At 41.1% G+C, this 16,986-nt stretch overlaps 1 protein-coding gene across 11 annotated transcripts in view; it reads left to right on the top strand.

The window, feature by feature from the left end:
- The window catches only part of ERC2 (ELKS/RAB6-interacting/CAST family member 2), a 529,811-nt gene that overhangs the window by 309,398 nt on the left and 203,427 nt on the right, over positions 1-16,986 (top strand). For all 11 annotated transcript variants that reach the window (XR_014216005.1, XR_014216006.1, XR_014216007.1 and 8 more), the window contains one exon: positions 346-506. Coding sequence is in view for 3 of the 11 variants with exons in the window: in XM_082209373.1 (XP_082065499.1) it covers positions 346-506 (161 nt within the window). In the remaining 8 variants the exon portion in view is untranslated. The remainder of the gene's footprint in view (positions 1-345; positions 507-16,986) is intronic.

The raw sequence follows: 16,986 nt of genomic DNA, 5'->3' as shown, positions 1-16,986 counted from the left end.
GTGGTAGACTAGGTACTGGGAGACCAAGGTTCAAATCCAGCCATGAAGCTCACTGGGTAATCTTGGACCCAGTTGCTGTCTCTCAGCCAAAGCTGCCTCACAGGGCTGTTGTGAGGGTAAAAAGGGTAGAGCAATTCCTTGTTCCTTGGAGAAAAGGTGGAATATAACTGAAATAATAAATAAAAAAGTAAAATTGTAAGTAGTGTGGTAGCCATAAAATTTTCTGAATTACCTTATTATATAAAAGCCTGCTTATTTGACAAGAGAAGGGGAATCCAAGCTTAGAGTTAACTGTTTATTTACACATTACCATTGTGACCACTTTATTCATATGCCTTTTTTTAGTTAGAAGAACTAAGGAATGCCCTGGATAAGACCAGACAAGAACTGGATGCTACCAAAGCACGGCTTGCCTCAACGCAACAGTCTCTGGGTGAGAAAGAAGCACATCTAGCCAATTTAAGAATAGAACGGAGAAAACAGTTAGAAGAGATACTGGAAATGAAGTAAGTACACATATATTTTGATTTTAATAGGATTCAAGGGAACATGATTCTATTTTCCCTTTCTGCTCTATGAATACACTTTGTTTCGTGTGCATCCTTAAAAAAATGAGAACAAGGGGTGCTTTGGGTTGTGTGATTTCACTGCATTGGGATGTGTAATAATAAGTGCTGAATCATTCGGCTCAGAATTTTTCACAACTTTGGGGCAAAACATCCTTGTCACCACTTGAAGATTGGGTTAATCTTTTGCTGTGGGTAGCTTTGAAGAACTTAAACTGGAGGCTGTGTTAAGGACAGGGTGGCTGAGGCCCCCCCCCCCAAAAAAGCTTTCCTCAGCTTTAAGCAGTGAGGCAGCTGCCCTCGTCAGCCTGGCAATGTTCCCTTTGTCATTTGTGGCAGAATACCCCACCTATGACAGCTTTCCCCCACCTTCATATGGACACAGAGGACAGGCAAGAAGAGAAGAGGATTTCAGATTTGTGTTGACGGTAGCATCCTTCCTTTGAATTACAAAGGAATTCAAAACGGATGTCAAATCTCATCTAGGGCAGGCAGCTAAGTGTGTGTGTGTGTGTGTGTGTGTGTGTGTGTGTGTAAATATAACTCAAAGCCTCAGCCACCTCATCTTTAAGATAGGCCCAACCCAACCAAGAGTTCTTCAGTTTTGCCCATGTTTCCTGCCCCTCTGCTACTTAGGCCTATTCAGCACAGCCTTAGCTATAATGATAAATATTAATCATAGCTACAAGCTTTAAAAACACAGTACCCCCGGGTTGAATCTTACTCATCCAAAACATCTGGGTATCACAACAGTTCCATATGAGCAACAAGGTTTATTTACATTTCTGTTAGTCCTAACTTTAGTCACAAAGGGGTCAACACTTTGTTAATGAATCTTTGGCAGCAGTCTAAGGAGAAGGGCGCTGCTGGATCAGGCCAGTGGCCCAACGAGTTCAGCATCCTGTTCTCACTGTGGCCAACCCGATCCCCATGGGTATATTCCCTGGTATGTCTACTGAGCCTAGTGAGCATCTCTGGGACTACTCTCCTTCCCTGTAGTCTTTGAAAAGAGATGTTTTGTCATTAAATAAACAACAAAGCTTTCTTTTGAGCAATTAAGCTTTTAAAATGGAAATGGTCCATTAAGTTCGCTAGAAGTTAGAAATGATGTGACATATGAATTTTAACTTAAGAAACAGTTCTTGCATTTCTGAAAGAACACAGGCCACTCATTAGATTTCCTTCTGTGTGACAGCATTATCACTAAAGGTGGAATAACTTGTTTTAAATATTAGTACGAAAGAGGTGGACTACTATGCCATAGGAACTAGGTTGCAAAAGATGTGGGTTATGTCAAAGAAGATTTTTGATAGCCGACAGCCCTGAGCTTTAGTGTATTATGTCTGGGTGAATATCATGTTCCTGAGGAATACTAAAACTGTTTTAATCTGTGCAACAGGACAAGGATGATAAAGTCACTTATTATTTATTCTTTTACTAGTGCATTTTCCATAGGAGGGTGTAATGAGATGGGAGGAAAATCAGTTTTAAACAGATGTTGCCAAGATTACAAAGCAGAATTGGTGAAAAGCTATAAGCATTCCACACTATCACTATACTTGTTCTTAAGAAACTAAAAAAAGAACAGAAGGCTATAATTAAATTGAACTTCCTCCCCACCATAAAGATAAGTATACGTAATTATAGTACATTAAATTTGCAGCACAATCTTTGAAATTGATGGCCTCTGTAAGAATGTGCCCAATGTGGGCACATCTATAGCAAGGAATGCACAAAAATTAAGCAGACAATATTTTGAACGTGCATTGAAAATATACATGCCATTTAAAATGCTTCATCTTTCTGTAACAGCCATGTTCAGCAAATCTTATCTAAATCCGCATTTGCCTCTTATGGATGTGAATTCTTTAGGAAATATCTTTAAGAATATATATAATAGGTGTTATCTCCACAAACGATTTGGAAAAGTGTATACAAATGAAAGCATTGTAGGGTTTAATATAGTAAATTACACATTTCCTCATCAGTTTATTCGCATGCTGCTTTTCCATGGTACATCTTGCACAAAGCACGTTACAAGATCAGAAGGATTTACTGTGTGATACAATATTTGTTCCCTGGAGTTCCTCAGGTTAGGTTTGTTTTCTCCCTGAACTTTGCTTATTATACTTTCCAAAGGTGTGCTAACTGGTACGTGGTATCCTACCATTATAACCTGGGCTGGGCTGCTGTTATAATCCCTTGCTATACCCATCCAAACCACTTGCTTAAGATTCACCAGCAGGGCAAGATCCACCAGCAGGTATCCAGTTCCTACACAAGCTGCTGCCCTCAAGTGCCAGCTTTCCCAAGGCTTCTGCACACTGTGAGGAAAGAGACCAGTGAATCATTCACACAAGGCTTTTGAAGAAGAATCCACCTGTCACAGGGGTCTGAAGTTTGCCTGATGAAGCTGAGGAGCAGCAGCAGTGCAGCAAAGCCCTCCAAGTATCACTTCATAGGAAACCTCATTGATGAACTTGTTTCTTTAAAGGGCAATGTGTGCTGTATTGATGTGCAGACAACCTCTTCTGGATAATAATAATAATAATAATAAAAGCACCTCCCTCTGGCAGCAATAATAGCAGCAGCTGGAAGGAGTAGATGGTGAAGGTGCTTCAGATGATAATGAAAACATTTTTTTTACAACCTCTCCTTTACATAGGTTGTAAAGAGTGCACCAAATACTTGCTTTCAGATGAAGAATGGTGGTAGATTTGGGGATAAGATATGTACAGCATTGTACTTAGCATGAATATAATTTATGCTAATAGGGATCAGTGATGGCCACCAATTTTGATGGCTATAAAGGAGGATTCGACAGATCCCTGGAGGATAAGGCTGTCCATGCTTACTAACCATGATGGCTATGTTCTACCCAGTGGCTTTGCAACGGGGGGCGGGGGGCAGTTCTTCTCGGGCGCCATGTCTGAGGGGTGACAAGAAGGCACCCTGCCGGGGCTCGCGGAGGTGTGAGCAGTCATCGCGCCACTGCAGCCACATGTGGAGGATCCTCTGTTTGCAGCTGCAGCCATGAGCAGAGGATTCCGGCGCCAGCAGCAAACTGCTATGTACAGTGCATGTGTGGCTGCACATAAGAATGCCACACATGCGCTGTACATAGCGATTTGCTGCCGGTGCCGCTTGAGCGCCGTACGGATGGCGGTGGGATCCCTCCATTGCCGCTACAGCCGCATGTAGAGGATCCTCCGTTCGTGGCTGTAGCGGCAATGGCGGGATCCCGGCACAGTCCGTACGGCGCTCGAGTGGTGCCGCCGGCAAACCGCTATGTACAGTGCATGTGCGGCATCACTATGTACGCCGCATGTGTCATACGTAGCAATGCTGCACATGCGCCCTGCGTAGCGACACCCCGCCCCGGGTGTCACAACGCCTTTGTTCGCCCCTGGTTCTTCCTCTACTGTTGGAGGCAGTATGCATCTGGAAACCAGTAGGAAAGTGCTGTTCAGTTGGCCACTGTGAGAACAGGGGGCTGGACTAGCTCAAGCACTGGCCTGAGGCAGCAGGCCCTTCCTATGCTCTTAGATTAAAGCTGAATATATTCAATGACACAAATAATGAATTATTATGATGGTGGAATAGAGTGGTGCTCATTTGTCTGGCTATTTTACAATATTTAGATACCATTTATTAATTTAACTAGTGAGGATAAAGCGTTTTAGATATTTACAATTTTATTATTTCAATAGTGCTGACAGAATATATTTTGTGACTGTTGGCTTATAGTCAAATATGCATTGAATTGTATACTTAAGAGCTTTCATGATGATTTCCTATGCTTATATTAAGTTAAAGTTCTGTCTTCTAACCTCCTCTGGCTCACATTGCCACGGCCCATCTTAATTTACTGTGTATAATCAGTTGTCTATCTTTAGACAACTGCGTCAATTGTCATTGCAAATCCTTTTTAAGAGTACAAAATTATTTTAAGAAGTTCAGAATGAAAGAGGGTGGCAACTTAATTCAGCCATGAGTCTCACATTTTACAATTATGTTTAAAAGAAGGAACATTTGCTAGGTAAGCATCCTCCAGAGGATAAACTTTTTGTAGATACCATCTTCTTTTGAGTTTATTATTTGATGCTGTTAGATAAGCTCTACAGGGAGATTTTTATTGCATACTTTGTTTTCTGTGGAGGTCACACTGACATTAGTGGCGATTTTGTTTGGAAAGAAATCTGAATTATTTTGAGGGATTCTCCCCTATTCAAGCATTCTTATAATTACAGTTGTGGACAGATTCACTCATATTCTACTTTTACATATATTCTTTTGTTTCTTTTTGCAATACAACTCCCTTCTTGGACTAGTGAACGACAGATTGCACTACTTCAGTTTGAATGATAGATAATCAATATTAGGGTTAGGCATGGAGGAGGCATCAATATATACATGGAATTTGGTGGTCCCAACCTGACCAAGCTTTGCTCTCACTGAACCATCTCTAGTATGGGATGTGGGTGGAGCTGTGGACAAACGCTGGCTCCCTCAGCCTGAAAGCGAGATGAGCACCGCACCCCATAGTTGGCTTTGACTGGACCTATCCATCCAGGGGTCTTTTATCTTTACCTTTAGTATGGAGCAACTTCCTAAAGAAAAAGAAAGTGCAATATATGCATATATATATCTTATATATGCTACAATGGCTGGTAAAATCAATTTCTGCAATGTAAACACAATTGCTGAACTAGTTTATAAAATCTTTCTGCACCACATATTTTTTTGGGTCAAAAATGCACCATTTCTTATAGACAGACAGACCACACACACACACACACACACACACACACACACACAATTAATGACTTCAAGCACTCCACCAGACAACACATTATCACTATAATTCTGAATGTAGAAGTGCTTAACTGGATGGTGCGGCGTCACTTTGATAGCTTCCCAGCAGGTGGACTGCTGTTGCTTACTGGGAGCAAAATGGAACGTGGTGGCAAAGTCACTGTGGTACAAACACACCAACAGAAGAAGACTGGCACCACCCCCTGCCACCTTGTCCTTCCCGCTCCTGGTAAGCAGCAGTAACCTACCTGCTAGGAAGCTGGTGTGGCAGCTATGCCCCATCCATTGAGCCGTTTCCGATTACCAGAGAGGACCGACCTGCCCCACTCTGTTAACCACACTTTCTCTTTGGCTCAAAGTCTCAATTGTGTCTGGAAATGTGAGCTGGCAAGAGATTACTTGCTGTGACTTGTCCTGGGACCTTATGGTGAAATGGAATAAATAATAAGAATGAATTAAGATAAGGTGCATTTCTGATTCCCTCCAACAAAGTCTATTGACCTGGAAAAGAGACTGATGCATATGCTGGCCTGAGAACTCTTGGAAATACTAAGCAAAATCTTCCCCAGTTCCAAATAAAAATCAAATCAAGAGAACATGCCTATGCATGCTTTTAGGACTGAGATGATAGCTGGTGTGGGCTGGCTCAAATACATAATTTGCTTAAAATTGCTATAATTGCTTAAAAGAGCTATAACTGAATTATGCCCAAGACCAGCTCACTCAACTGTCATGATCTAGTGGGCTGTAATGGTCACACAGTCATCCATTACTCACCCAGCAAGAGCAAGGTCAAGCCAATTCTATGAATTTGGGAAATTACACGCACTGTGGATTCTGCTCTAGATCATGGCCAATACCCAAGGATTCTACTTTGTGCTGTGGTCAGTACCTGCTGATTAACCAACAACGCAATGCTGATAAAAATCAATTACAAGTAGCCCAACCCCGTTAAAGTTAGTTAAAGGTAAGGGGACCCCTGACCATTAGGTCCAGTCGTGACCGACTCTGGGGTTGCGGCACTCATCTCACTTTATTGGCCGAGGGAGCTTCCGGGTCATGTGGCCAGCATGGCTAAGCCGCTTCTGGCGAACCAGAGCAGCGCACGGAAACACCGTTTACCTTCCCGCCGGAGCGGTACCTATTTATCTACTTGCACTTTGATGTGCTTTTGAACTGCTAGGTTGGCAGGAGCTGGGACCGAACAACAGGAGCTCACCCTGTCACGGGGATTTGATCTGCCAACCTTCTGATCGGCACGTCCTAGGTTCTGTGGTTTAACCCACAGCGCCACCCGCAAGTGGTGGACCTATGCTAGATTGAGACTGGTATTTACCATGATACTACTACTGCAGCTGTGAAAAAAGAACTGAGTAGAAAGGCAGCAACCCCACTCACAGAAGAAGGCATGGAAGAGCTGATTCATGCTTGATAAGAGAAGAATGAGGGCCTCTCTTTTAGGCAAAGAGATCAAGAATATTCTGAATATGTTATGTTCTGGCACAGAGAGATCACAAAAAGGAGTGAACTGCATTCATTTAAAACTCTTGCACTATTTCCGCGAGCCTGTCTCTTACTCTTCATATACAAACATCTTATGCAAAACCAAGTCACAAGGCAAAAATTTAATTCCACTCAAGTGAATTGAGTCTCTTTAGCTTGTTTGGCTATTCTGTCTCATAAATCCAAGTATCTAGTATATCCAATAAAATCCCTGGAGAGAACTTCATTCCTGTTACAAAATTGTAATGTAAGTCTGAAACACGCAGCATTTCCTATTTAAAGAAGTGGAAAACGGACCCATTCTATTTTGTAACATCTGCTAAAATCATAATCAGTTTGCTGGCTGAGATTAGCGATGTAGGAGCCTGCAGTTGATCAGCGCTGCCCTAGGTGTCACTGAGGCCTGTGGGAATTAAACTAAGAGGGTTTCAGTAGACAAGGGTATAATTCAGCCAGCCTCCAAAAAGGGAGAGAGAAAGATATCCCTGAAAACAGAAGCTTAACTTTGCTTTCCAGTCATCTACTCCCTCACTGTCGCTTCTGTCTTTTGAACCATTTGTACTCGTATCGTATCAGAGATGGAGCCCCACACATTCCCTTGCTGGCCTCATTTCAATATATATATGATCCTATTTCATCATTTTGATCATTACTATTTCCTCAGTTAATAAAACTTTGCGAAAGCATGTTTCCAATGATCTTAAATAAAGGTAGTTTTTGGCTAAGATCAGCCCTGGCAGAATACCTCTTTTATTTCCTCAGGGTTTTCCATAACACATGCACACACTGGGATTATGCACTGCACAAAACAATTTCAAATATTTGTTGCAAGATTACAATACGCATTTTACAATAATTTTGTTGGTTAAACATCCGGGCTGTGTATCATGTTGTAGATTAAAACAAAACTTTTATCTGCTCTATAAAACATGCAAAGACTTCCACCCCTTTGACATGCCATGTGCAATATTCAAGACTTAATTCTTCCCCAGCGCAATCCTAATTGTGTCTACTCAGAAGTAATGGCTGCCCTGTGTTTATTGCAATTATACCAGCCTTAGGGCCTGCTGCCCATGGTTTCACTGCCCCTGGGCCCCCAATGGCTCAGTTGTGTTTAAGGTGAGGATGCCCTTCTCCCTTTCCTGGAGGTGTATCCTGGATTCAAATCTGTTACCTGCAGCATGTAAAACACAAGGTGTTCTTTTGGACTAGGGCTCCTCCTGCAGAGCCTGTATTCCTCATGTCCAGAATGGGGGGGTGGGGGGAGCTCCATGATGTCCCCATCATTGTGAGTTAATTGATTACCTCTGTGTTTGGAGCTTATGGGCATGGCCACAAGCATTGTTCCTGGTTGGTGGACACTATCCCCAGGGGTGTGGGGGTATGTATGTCATTTTATGACATTTCTCCCTCTCCCCCTTTCCCCTCCCAAACATACATTGGATATGGCTGCTGTTCCACTGGTGTAGGGGCAGCTTATCTTCAGTCCTGGCATAATATGAGTATAGGAATGTTCTGACCATCAAGAATAAGACCTTCATTTGAATTCTTCTCATCTTTATGGTGCCAGCAAGTTGGTATCAAAAACGTTAGTTAAGACATGCTGTGTTACAGATCTATTGGGCAGAAACAGGAATTGCAGGAGAATTTCAGCCCAAGTTCTAAGAAGGTCACATTACCATCCTAACTACTTCCTGTGGAAGTCACAGTTGTATCAACATCCTGCTGTTTTGTTTGTATTTAATTTGGCATATGACTCTCTATGCTCTCAGCATGGATTCTACAATTAAATGAAACCACACTGCAGGTTGTAAAAAACCAACCAAGTGTTCCACTTTTTAAAGAGTATGTTTTGTGAACACAGTGAATTTACTGCCTATTTACTGATGATTATTTAAACTCCATTAAAGTTTGCTAATACGTATATGATTATTAATAACCTATTATATTCAGTATAAACTTGTTCCAAATATCAATATATTTATCCAAACAATGTCTTCATCTATATAAAAAAATCCACTCATATGCTGCAAGTTCTGTCATGTCTTCAATCCATTGATTAAAGGGAAGCATATTTTTGTCCTTCCAGCTCATCAATTCCAGTCTTTTGGCCCTAGGGCACGTAGAACCCATTTGCATTGTCCAGTTGTCAACTTCCATATAATAGGTATATCATTCAAAAGAATATTTTCCTCTGAAAATTTTGATATTTTTCCTACAGTCAAATTTATACAGTTCAACACTTTCTCCCAAAACTAGGACACTGTAAGAACATACTTCTCGAAGAGAAATTATTCTTATTACATCACCAACAAACAATTGTGTTAGACAGTCCTTTTCTACACAAACATAATGGAATCCAATAGAGTCTAAATATTATTTTCTGGTCTGGTCCAAACACTGTTATTGCAAGATGTTGTAGCTGCAGATATTGCCATCGGGATACATCTGATATTTATCTCTTAAAACACTGTATGTATAAAATCATTTTCTTCCAGCCACCCACCCACCCCAGATTTCCGTGGAACAACATCTTGGTTAGCAATGCCTAATCTGCTCTCCCTGCTTAAAATATCCCTTATGACTTTTAATGAGTTTCAGCTAGCCTATATCCTACATTCCACTATATTAGGGATATTGGAAACCAAGGAAACTTAGGTTTCCTTCTTGGCAGCTCAACATCTAGGGCCTAACAGAGGCTCTGCCACAGATCAGCATGGATGGCTTGAGGCCATTCAATATTCAGAATATTTGATAGGTTCGAACTTGTTAAATTTGCATTTTGAATGCTTCCATTGTGAGTTTCTCATTTAGATTTCATAGTTTCTCATTTAGATTTCATTCCCTGCTCCATGTATTAGACCTTGCTATAACTGAATAACAAGTTTATAATACTGCTCATACCAGTTTTATGTTGTATCTTTTTTATGACACTTTTTATTTTTATATATCACTTAACAGATTTTAAAACATTAAGCATTCTAGAAATGCTTTTAAGTAAACAAATATCACTTGAAAATATCTGTAGGTCAAAGTTTCATTCATAGTTGTGCTAAGTTTGCACACCTGTCTTTCCTACTTTTTATATCATGATCTGAGAAGAGCATACTTGAAAATTCAGTAGAATTCGCTTTCACATTAGTGTCCTTAGGGTCCTAGCTCCATGAAGATTTCCATATTCATCCAGCGATATTTTGTTTAGTCTAACTTAACATAAGGTTCTATTGGTGTATAACCTAAAAAATGATTTTAATTAAACAGATTTAGGAAATTCTGACTGTAATGTGGTCATTAAATGAATGGGGGATATCAGAATTTGACAAGCCACTTACATTTTAGGGTAATGTAACCATTACTTCATTAGAGTAATGCAACTTTACACTCTCGACATAAAAGTCTTTACTGAATGTAAACAATGGTTTTGACAAGAGGGCTGCCTGGATTTGGAAATGGCTTGGTGAAATTCATTCTGTTCATATTGATGCTGACTAGTTTTATAAATGTTTACCTTATAATTTGTTGTGATTCAAACCCTGCAGATGCTCTGTCTTCTGGTAAACCTTGCAATTCTCTGAAAAGAGAGTTCAGGATGGGGAGGGGACATGAAGCAGTCCGGCTCTAGGGGGAGGCCCCCTTCCAGACCATATGAATCCACTTACATGTAAATTACTTGTCTATATGAATTAAGGTGAAGGTTATGAAAGAACTGCTTTCCTATGTTTACTGTAGGATTTTTGACAGTCTCTTTCCTCTTTCAAGTAAATTTGGCTTAAGTCCATAGTCAGTACAGTTTTAAGTAAACTCCTCTTTTGTTACGTTAACAAGGTTATAACATCACTGAGGCAGATTGCCAGCTGCATGAACCGAGGCCTAAGAGGGCTGGCTGAGAGGGATAATTAAAACCTTAGGGTGGGAGAGTTTAAACTATCAAGTAAAATTGGATAAAAGGCTAATTGTCCACAGCAACATAATACATATTTCTAAGTACCTGTGAAATGACAATAAATAGCGGTATGCTTTATAATGCTCATTTAAACATCCAGGTTGAAGATACTGTATTTTAAGGCACAAAAATACCCAGTATATGTTTTTTTTTAGTGCAAGTTTTGTGTGGGGGTTTTTAAATTTATTTATCAGGTAAAAAGACTTATTTATAAAAAATGTTAGATGCTCCATTAGAAGAATGTGAGTCAAAGATGTCAGCAAGAATAAAACAGAGCAGGCTAGTCCAGGCTTTGTCAAAGTTTTTCATAACTTAAACATGGGGGGGGGCACATACCTTTGTTGACCTTCTAGAAGATGACATACAGCCAGGCAAGATGATGCATTACCACAGAGTTTAGAAGAAGAAGAAAAAAGACCCAGCAGAATGAGTTGTAATGTCAGCTTGTATTGAACTAAATAAATTGTGAAGGCCCATTTGTTATTCATTAGGAGCAGCAGAGCAAGATTACTGTTCTCCCCTTCATATGGTGCTTTTAAACCTTGAGGTCATTTTACACTAATATCTTAGTAGCGTGGACAACAATTAATCCCTTTTTAACAGCTTTCACATTTACACACATTTCAGTAGAACTGAATGAATAGTTTAATAACACTGTTTTAGGACCCCATCTTTATATACTTTTCTAGGGTGGCGTTGTATCAGCAGATGAAGTGACTTTCAATATTAAAGTATGCAAAACAGCCTGGTGTGTATTAGCCCAGGCTGATTCCCACTGACTTATTTTTTAAATGTTCCATTCAGACATCAGCAGATCCAAAGTACTTTTGTGACTGGACCCAGGAGGCGAAACACTAATGAAGGGTTGAACTAGGGTGACATTTTATTTTTAATACTCAGAGGGGAAATGAGAAGAGCAGGAAGCTAACTTAATTTCAACCATGGTAAGCCAAACCCTCCTCTTTCCAAAGTACATGGCAATGCATAGGCCCAAAGCCTGGGCCCCACATTGCGGTGAATAGGGTGGCCTTCCTACCTGGGCCCTACAATTCCAGGCTGGTGCATCAAATGAGCCTCAAGAACTCATCCCCAAACTTGGCCCTCCAGGTGCTTTGGGACTACAACTCCCATCATCCCTAGCTAACAGGACCAGTGGTCAGGGATGATGGGAATTGTAGTCCCATACTTACCTGGCAGGGGAGACACCTTGATCAGGAATTGTAGTCCCAAAACATCTGGAGTGCCGAGTTTGGGGATGCCTGCTTAAGAACATTTCATATTCAGGATCAGGGCCCACAACCCAGAGCAGCTGGCCTCCAGAAGCCCCCTTCGCCTCCAAAGGTGCCTGTGTGCTCACCTGTTACCTTAACTAATCTTAATATTTACCTCGCTGCCACAGGAATAGGACAAATACCTGTTTAGTCTCACTACCCCCACCTTCTGAAAAACAGTTCCTGACAGCTCAACTGCAGATCACTCAAAAAGAGGTAATCGCTGCTTAAAATAAGTTAATTTTGAGGTTAAACATGAACAGTGTAATATCCCGCTTTAAAGCTTTCAGAGAACATATCAAGTGAATGAATAGCATGAGATGAATGTTCAAATGTTTCAGCTCACATTTCTCTGGGAGATAGTCAAGCATTACAAGGGAGGAGGGAAATTATTATGATACAGTGAACTGTTAAATATCTGAAGAGAGGGTGACTTTTTAGTATCTCTGTAATGCATTTATTTTCTTTGATTGTATCCCGAGTTCTGGAGCAATTGTCAATCTTGCAGCTCAAAATGCCATTTCAAAAGTGCAAGCTATCAGTAGGTGGTGAATGGGGGTGGCAGGGAGGGGGTCAGAAGCTATCAGGCCCAGATAGGTGCAAGCCAAAGTTCTCCCTTTATCCAAGCTGTTGGAAATGTGAGATCTGACTTTGAACTAGATTGTAACTCTAGATGCAGATCTGTTAAGAGGTCAAACAAGCTGACAGATTTCATTGGAGACAAGCTTCTGATTAAATGGAGTTAGCGGTAAGGAGTTGTATTCATGTCACAGTTGGGCAAAGACAGATGTGCAGATGAATAATCAAAATTAACAGCAGACCCCTTAAAGGGCTAACTAATCTGCCAGAAGAGTGTCTGTCTCTTTTCTTCCCACAAGTGTATCAGCTCATAAAATTACAATTGAACATAATAGCAGCAAGAACCTAGTAAGCCCCTTCCTCATTAGGGAAACTTGAGAGACACATTTCCTGTGGTACCATATCCTTTCCTGGCCTTGCTGGCCAGCATTTTGGGAAGTACTAGTCGACAAAAGTTCATAGGAGGCAATTGGCAACCTGCTTTATTCTCTGCTCATTTTAATGACTTTGTGAAATGATTAATCAGGTTGAATTTCCGCATCTTTCCTGAAAGAGAAGAGGTGTGAGTCAGCAGTGCTCAGTAGAAGAATTATTATTTCATTACTCTTTCTCTTCCTTCCTTGGCTTTAGGGCTTCCTGCTGTGGTGTCACCTCGATGTTGTTCAATTGTTTTCCAACACACCAGCCATGTTTTCCTAACTTTACCCAGACCATTGTGGCTGTCTTGTATTCACATTGGAGTGGGTAGCCAGTATAATGGGCTGGAGTGATCACCTTCTTTCAAGTAGGAAAATAAGAGGGTGGCCAACCTTTTCAGTGTAATCTGTATTTCCCCTCCTCCAGCTGTTGTCATTTGTTATGCGGGTGGCGCTGTGGGTTAAACCACAGAGCCTAGGACTTGCCGATCAGAAGGTTGGCGGTTCAAATCCCCGCAACGGGGTGAGCTCCCGTTGCTCGGTCCCTGCTCCTGCCAACCTAGCAGTTCAAAAGCACATCAAAGTGCAAATAGATAAATAGGTACCGCTCCGGCGGGAAGGTAAACGGCGTTTCCGTGCACTGCTCTGGTTCACCAGAAGCGGCTTATTCATGCTGGCCACATGACCTGGAAGCTGTACGCCGGCTCCCTCGGCCAATAAAGCGAGATGAGCGCCGCAACCCCAGAGTCGGCCACGACTGGACCTAATGGTCAGGGGTTCCCCTTTATCCTTACCTAAGTATATCATTCTGCAGTAACACATATGGCCATAAAAAGGCCCGCTGGATCATACCAAATTCCCATGTTTTACAGCTTGCTGTTTCCAATACTGGGGAGGCAGATATCCTTAGAAAGCTCGCATTCAGGGCACAAAGCAAGGTGCAGCAAGAGTGTGCATAGTTTCCTATCTTTGGGAACTTCAGAATTAACTGTATACTTAGCTGTTTTGCTGGTTCAGGGACAGCATGATGAATTTGTAGTCGTTTTCATTGTTGCATTATGATTCAATATACTTGCATGGCTTTAGCTGCCCTGGAGAGGTAATTGGGTCTATTCAGACTGAAGAAGCCAAGGTTAAGTCATCTTAAATCAGGAAAGGTATGATTACATTTTGTGCCCAGGCTTAGAACCAGCTTTGTTCCATAGGTTTCAATAGTACTTACAGCAGTGGGACATGGTACTTGTTGGCTGAGTGGGGTTTTTAGTCTAAACAACAAACACTGTGTGTGTGTGTGTGTGTGTGTGTGTGTGTGTGTGTCTGTGTGTGTGTCTCTGTGTGTGTGTCTATATTTCTATCCCTGATTCTTCTGAAGCCCCATTATGTTGCCTGTTAAAAATCACCCCCTCCTGTTCTTTTGGCTTTAAATTATGCCCAAGTGATTTACTTATTAGGACATCACAACACAGCCCAGAATTTGATTCTATCTGCTTTTTGCCTATTTCACATAGTGTTTTTCTCTGACAATGCTATTAGCCCTTTGATATGATAGGCAGAAATTCAATAGGTGAGGCTCTTCTTGCCTGGAGATGTAGTGATAGCACAATGCAGCTTTTTCTCATGGATTGTTTGTTGTCTTTCATGCTGTTACTGGAAGCGGAAAAGAGTTACCTGAATTTTTTTTTTTATAGTTTTCTGTATTATTATTATTTTTAGAATAAAGGATTCCTTATAAAGTCTCCATGAACGTTAGAAAAGGCATCATTGTTTTCTGCTAGCTTCTTATGTCACAGATATATTAACTAAAATTGCTCAGTTTTACCTGTTGCATTGCAAGTCCATATTCTGAAGCATTGTTAATATTCAAAAAGGCCAGCATTTCAACTGAGTTTCAATTTAGTACTAAACAGCTATTTATGACCATGGCAGATAATTAATTTCCCCCCAAATACTAACTTTTATCTAAAGCTACTTGCATTAAGGCATGATGTAGTCTCTTGTGGCGTACAGAGGTGTCCCATTACCTGTCTTCCCTGCAAAACAAATTAGCTACCTGTCAGTTTTGTACAGAGTTTATTTATGTTTGACACAATGGGGGTGGCCTGCACTTTATCATCCATCTTCTCTATTTGCATAACCTTTCAGAGCTAATGGCTGCCATCTTGACAAATTAAGCTGGTTTCCTATGTCTTTCATGGATTAAGCTCTCTTGGACAAGTTGTACTTTAGTTTAATTCTTGTACAGTGTTTGCTAAGTGTTGTAAACAATATAGTCATTCATTTTATTCTATTGGCATTTGACACATATCCTAGGAAATTGCTAAGAATTGCTAAGAATTTCCCAAGTGTATTTGGCATCAGAGTGTTCCTATAATACTAAAATCAAGAAAGCCTACTGAGCTTTTTTCTTTTCTCCTGTATTCAAGAAGATATTTTGAAATCAATTTTGTGAGAAAATAATGATTTTGAAGTTGGCAATATTTTATAAATGAGCTTCCCCTCACCATCTCACTCTGCCCACCCCACCCCACCTCACCCATTTATTTCTGTTCTTTGCATGTGGCCCTTTGTATGTGTTTTCATTATTAGAAAAGGTATAAAGTATGGTTTAAACGGGCATACAAATAAATCAATGTCTTCAGATAAATGGAGGATAGCATCAAGTTTATAATTATAGAAATACCACATCCATTGGAAAAGTAGAATATGGTAAATGTCTGAAATCCAGATGAACGTATTAAAAGAAATCTACCAAACATCAACTATTTTAACATTGGAATAATGTTTGCAGCAGTCAGTATCAGTTAACAATCCGGGGACCATGTTTTGCTCCATTTCAAGTTTTTGAATGGGTTTCAAAGACAGTCTTGTTTTCCTTATGTCGTTGGTTCAGGTGTAGTCCACTCTGCACCCTCCTGATATTTCTAAACTACAACTCCCAACATCCTTGACCTTTGGCCATGTAGGCAGGGGCTGATGAGAGTTAGGTTTTTGACCATCCTTGTATTACTTGGTCATTAAGTAATGAAGCCAGATCATCTCTTCTCTAAGTATTGTTGCAGCTGGCATGCCATCCAAAGTTAGAGAAAGAACACTATGAGATACTTATGCATATCACATTCCTGGTGTCATAGGACAACTGTGACAGCAACTAATGGAATGAAGGCAACCTTCATTATTTACATAACCCTTTGGGGGTAATTGTTAATCCTCCCATCTTTAGCTGTTTGACCTTGCTGGGACCTGGAAGTGAGTAGCCAGTTGGAAGCATTTGTACCTTCTCCTTAAGATGATGACTTGAAAAATAACTTTGAAAAGTAAAAGGTAAAGGTACCCCTGCCCGTACGGGCCAGTCTTGCCAGACTCTAGGGTTGTGCGCTCATCTCACTCTATAGGCCAGGAGCCAGCGCTGTCCGCAGACACTTCCGGGTCACGTGGCCAGCGTGACAAGCTGCATCTACACGGAACGCCGTTTACCTTCCCGCTGGTAAGCGGTCCCTATTTATCTACTTGCACCCGGAGGTGCTTTTGAACTGCTAGGTTGGCAGGCGCTGGGACCGAACGATGGGAGCGCACCCCGCCGCGGGGATTCGAACTGCCGACCATGTAATCGGCAAGTCTTAGGGGCTGCGGTTTTACCCACAGCGCCACCCGCGTCCCGCAACTTTGAAAAGTAGTAACCACTTTATCTTCAGGTCAATGTTATGAGGTAGAAAATATTGCTATTATGTGGGGTGAAAATCTGGGCTGCTGGGTTGGAGCATTGTTCCTTTGCTCATAGTTTGTGCTATTTAGGAAAAGGTTACTTCCACCTAAATGAAAGTATGTAGCAACTCACATTCTCTCCACTCAGCCCAGCCCAGATTATACAGCTGTGGGCTCTCAACTTCAGTAAA

Source organism: Podarcis vaucheri (assembly GCF_965113315.1).
Source record: "Podarcis vaucheri genome assembly, chromosome: 2".
NCBI lineage: Eukaryota > Metazoa > Chordata > Lepidosauria > Squamata > Lacertidae > Podarcis > Podarcis vaucheri.
The sequence above is the reverse complement of the archived record's forward strand: the minus strand, read 5'-3'. Positions and strand labels throughout refer to the sequence as shown.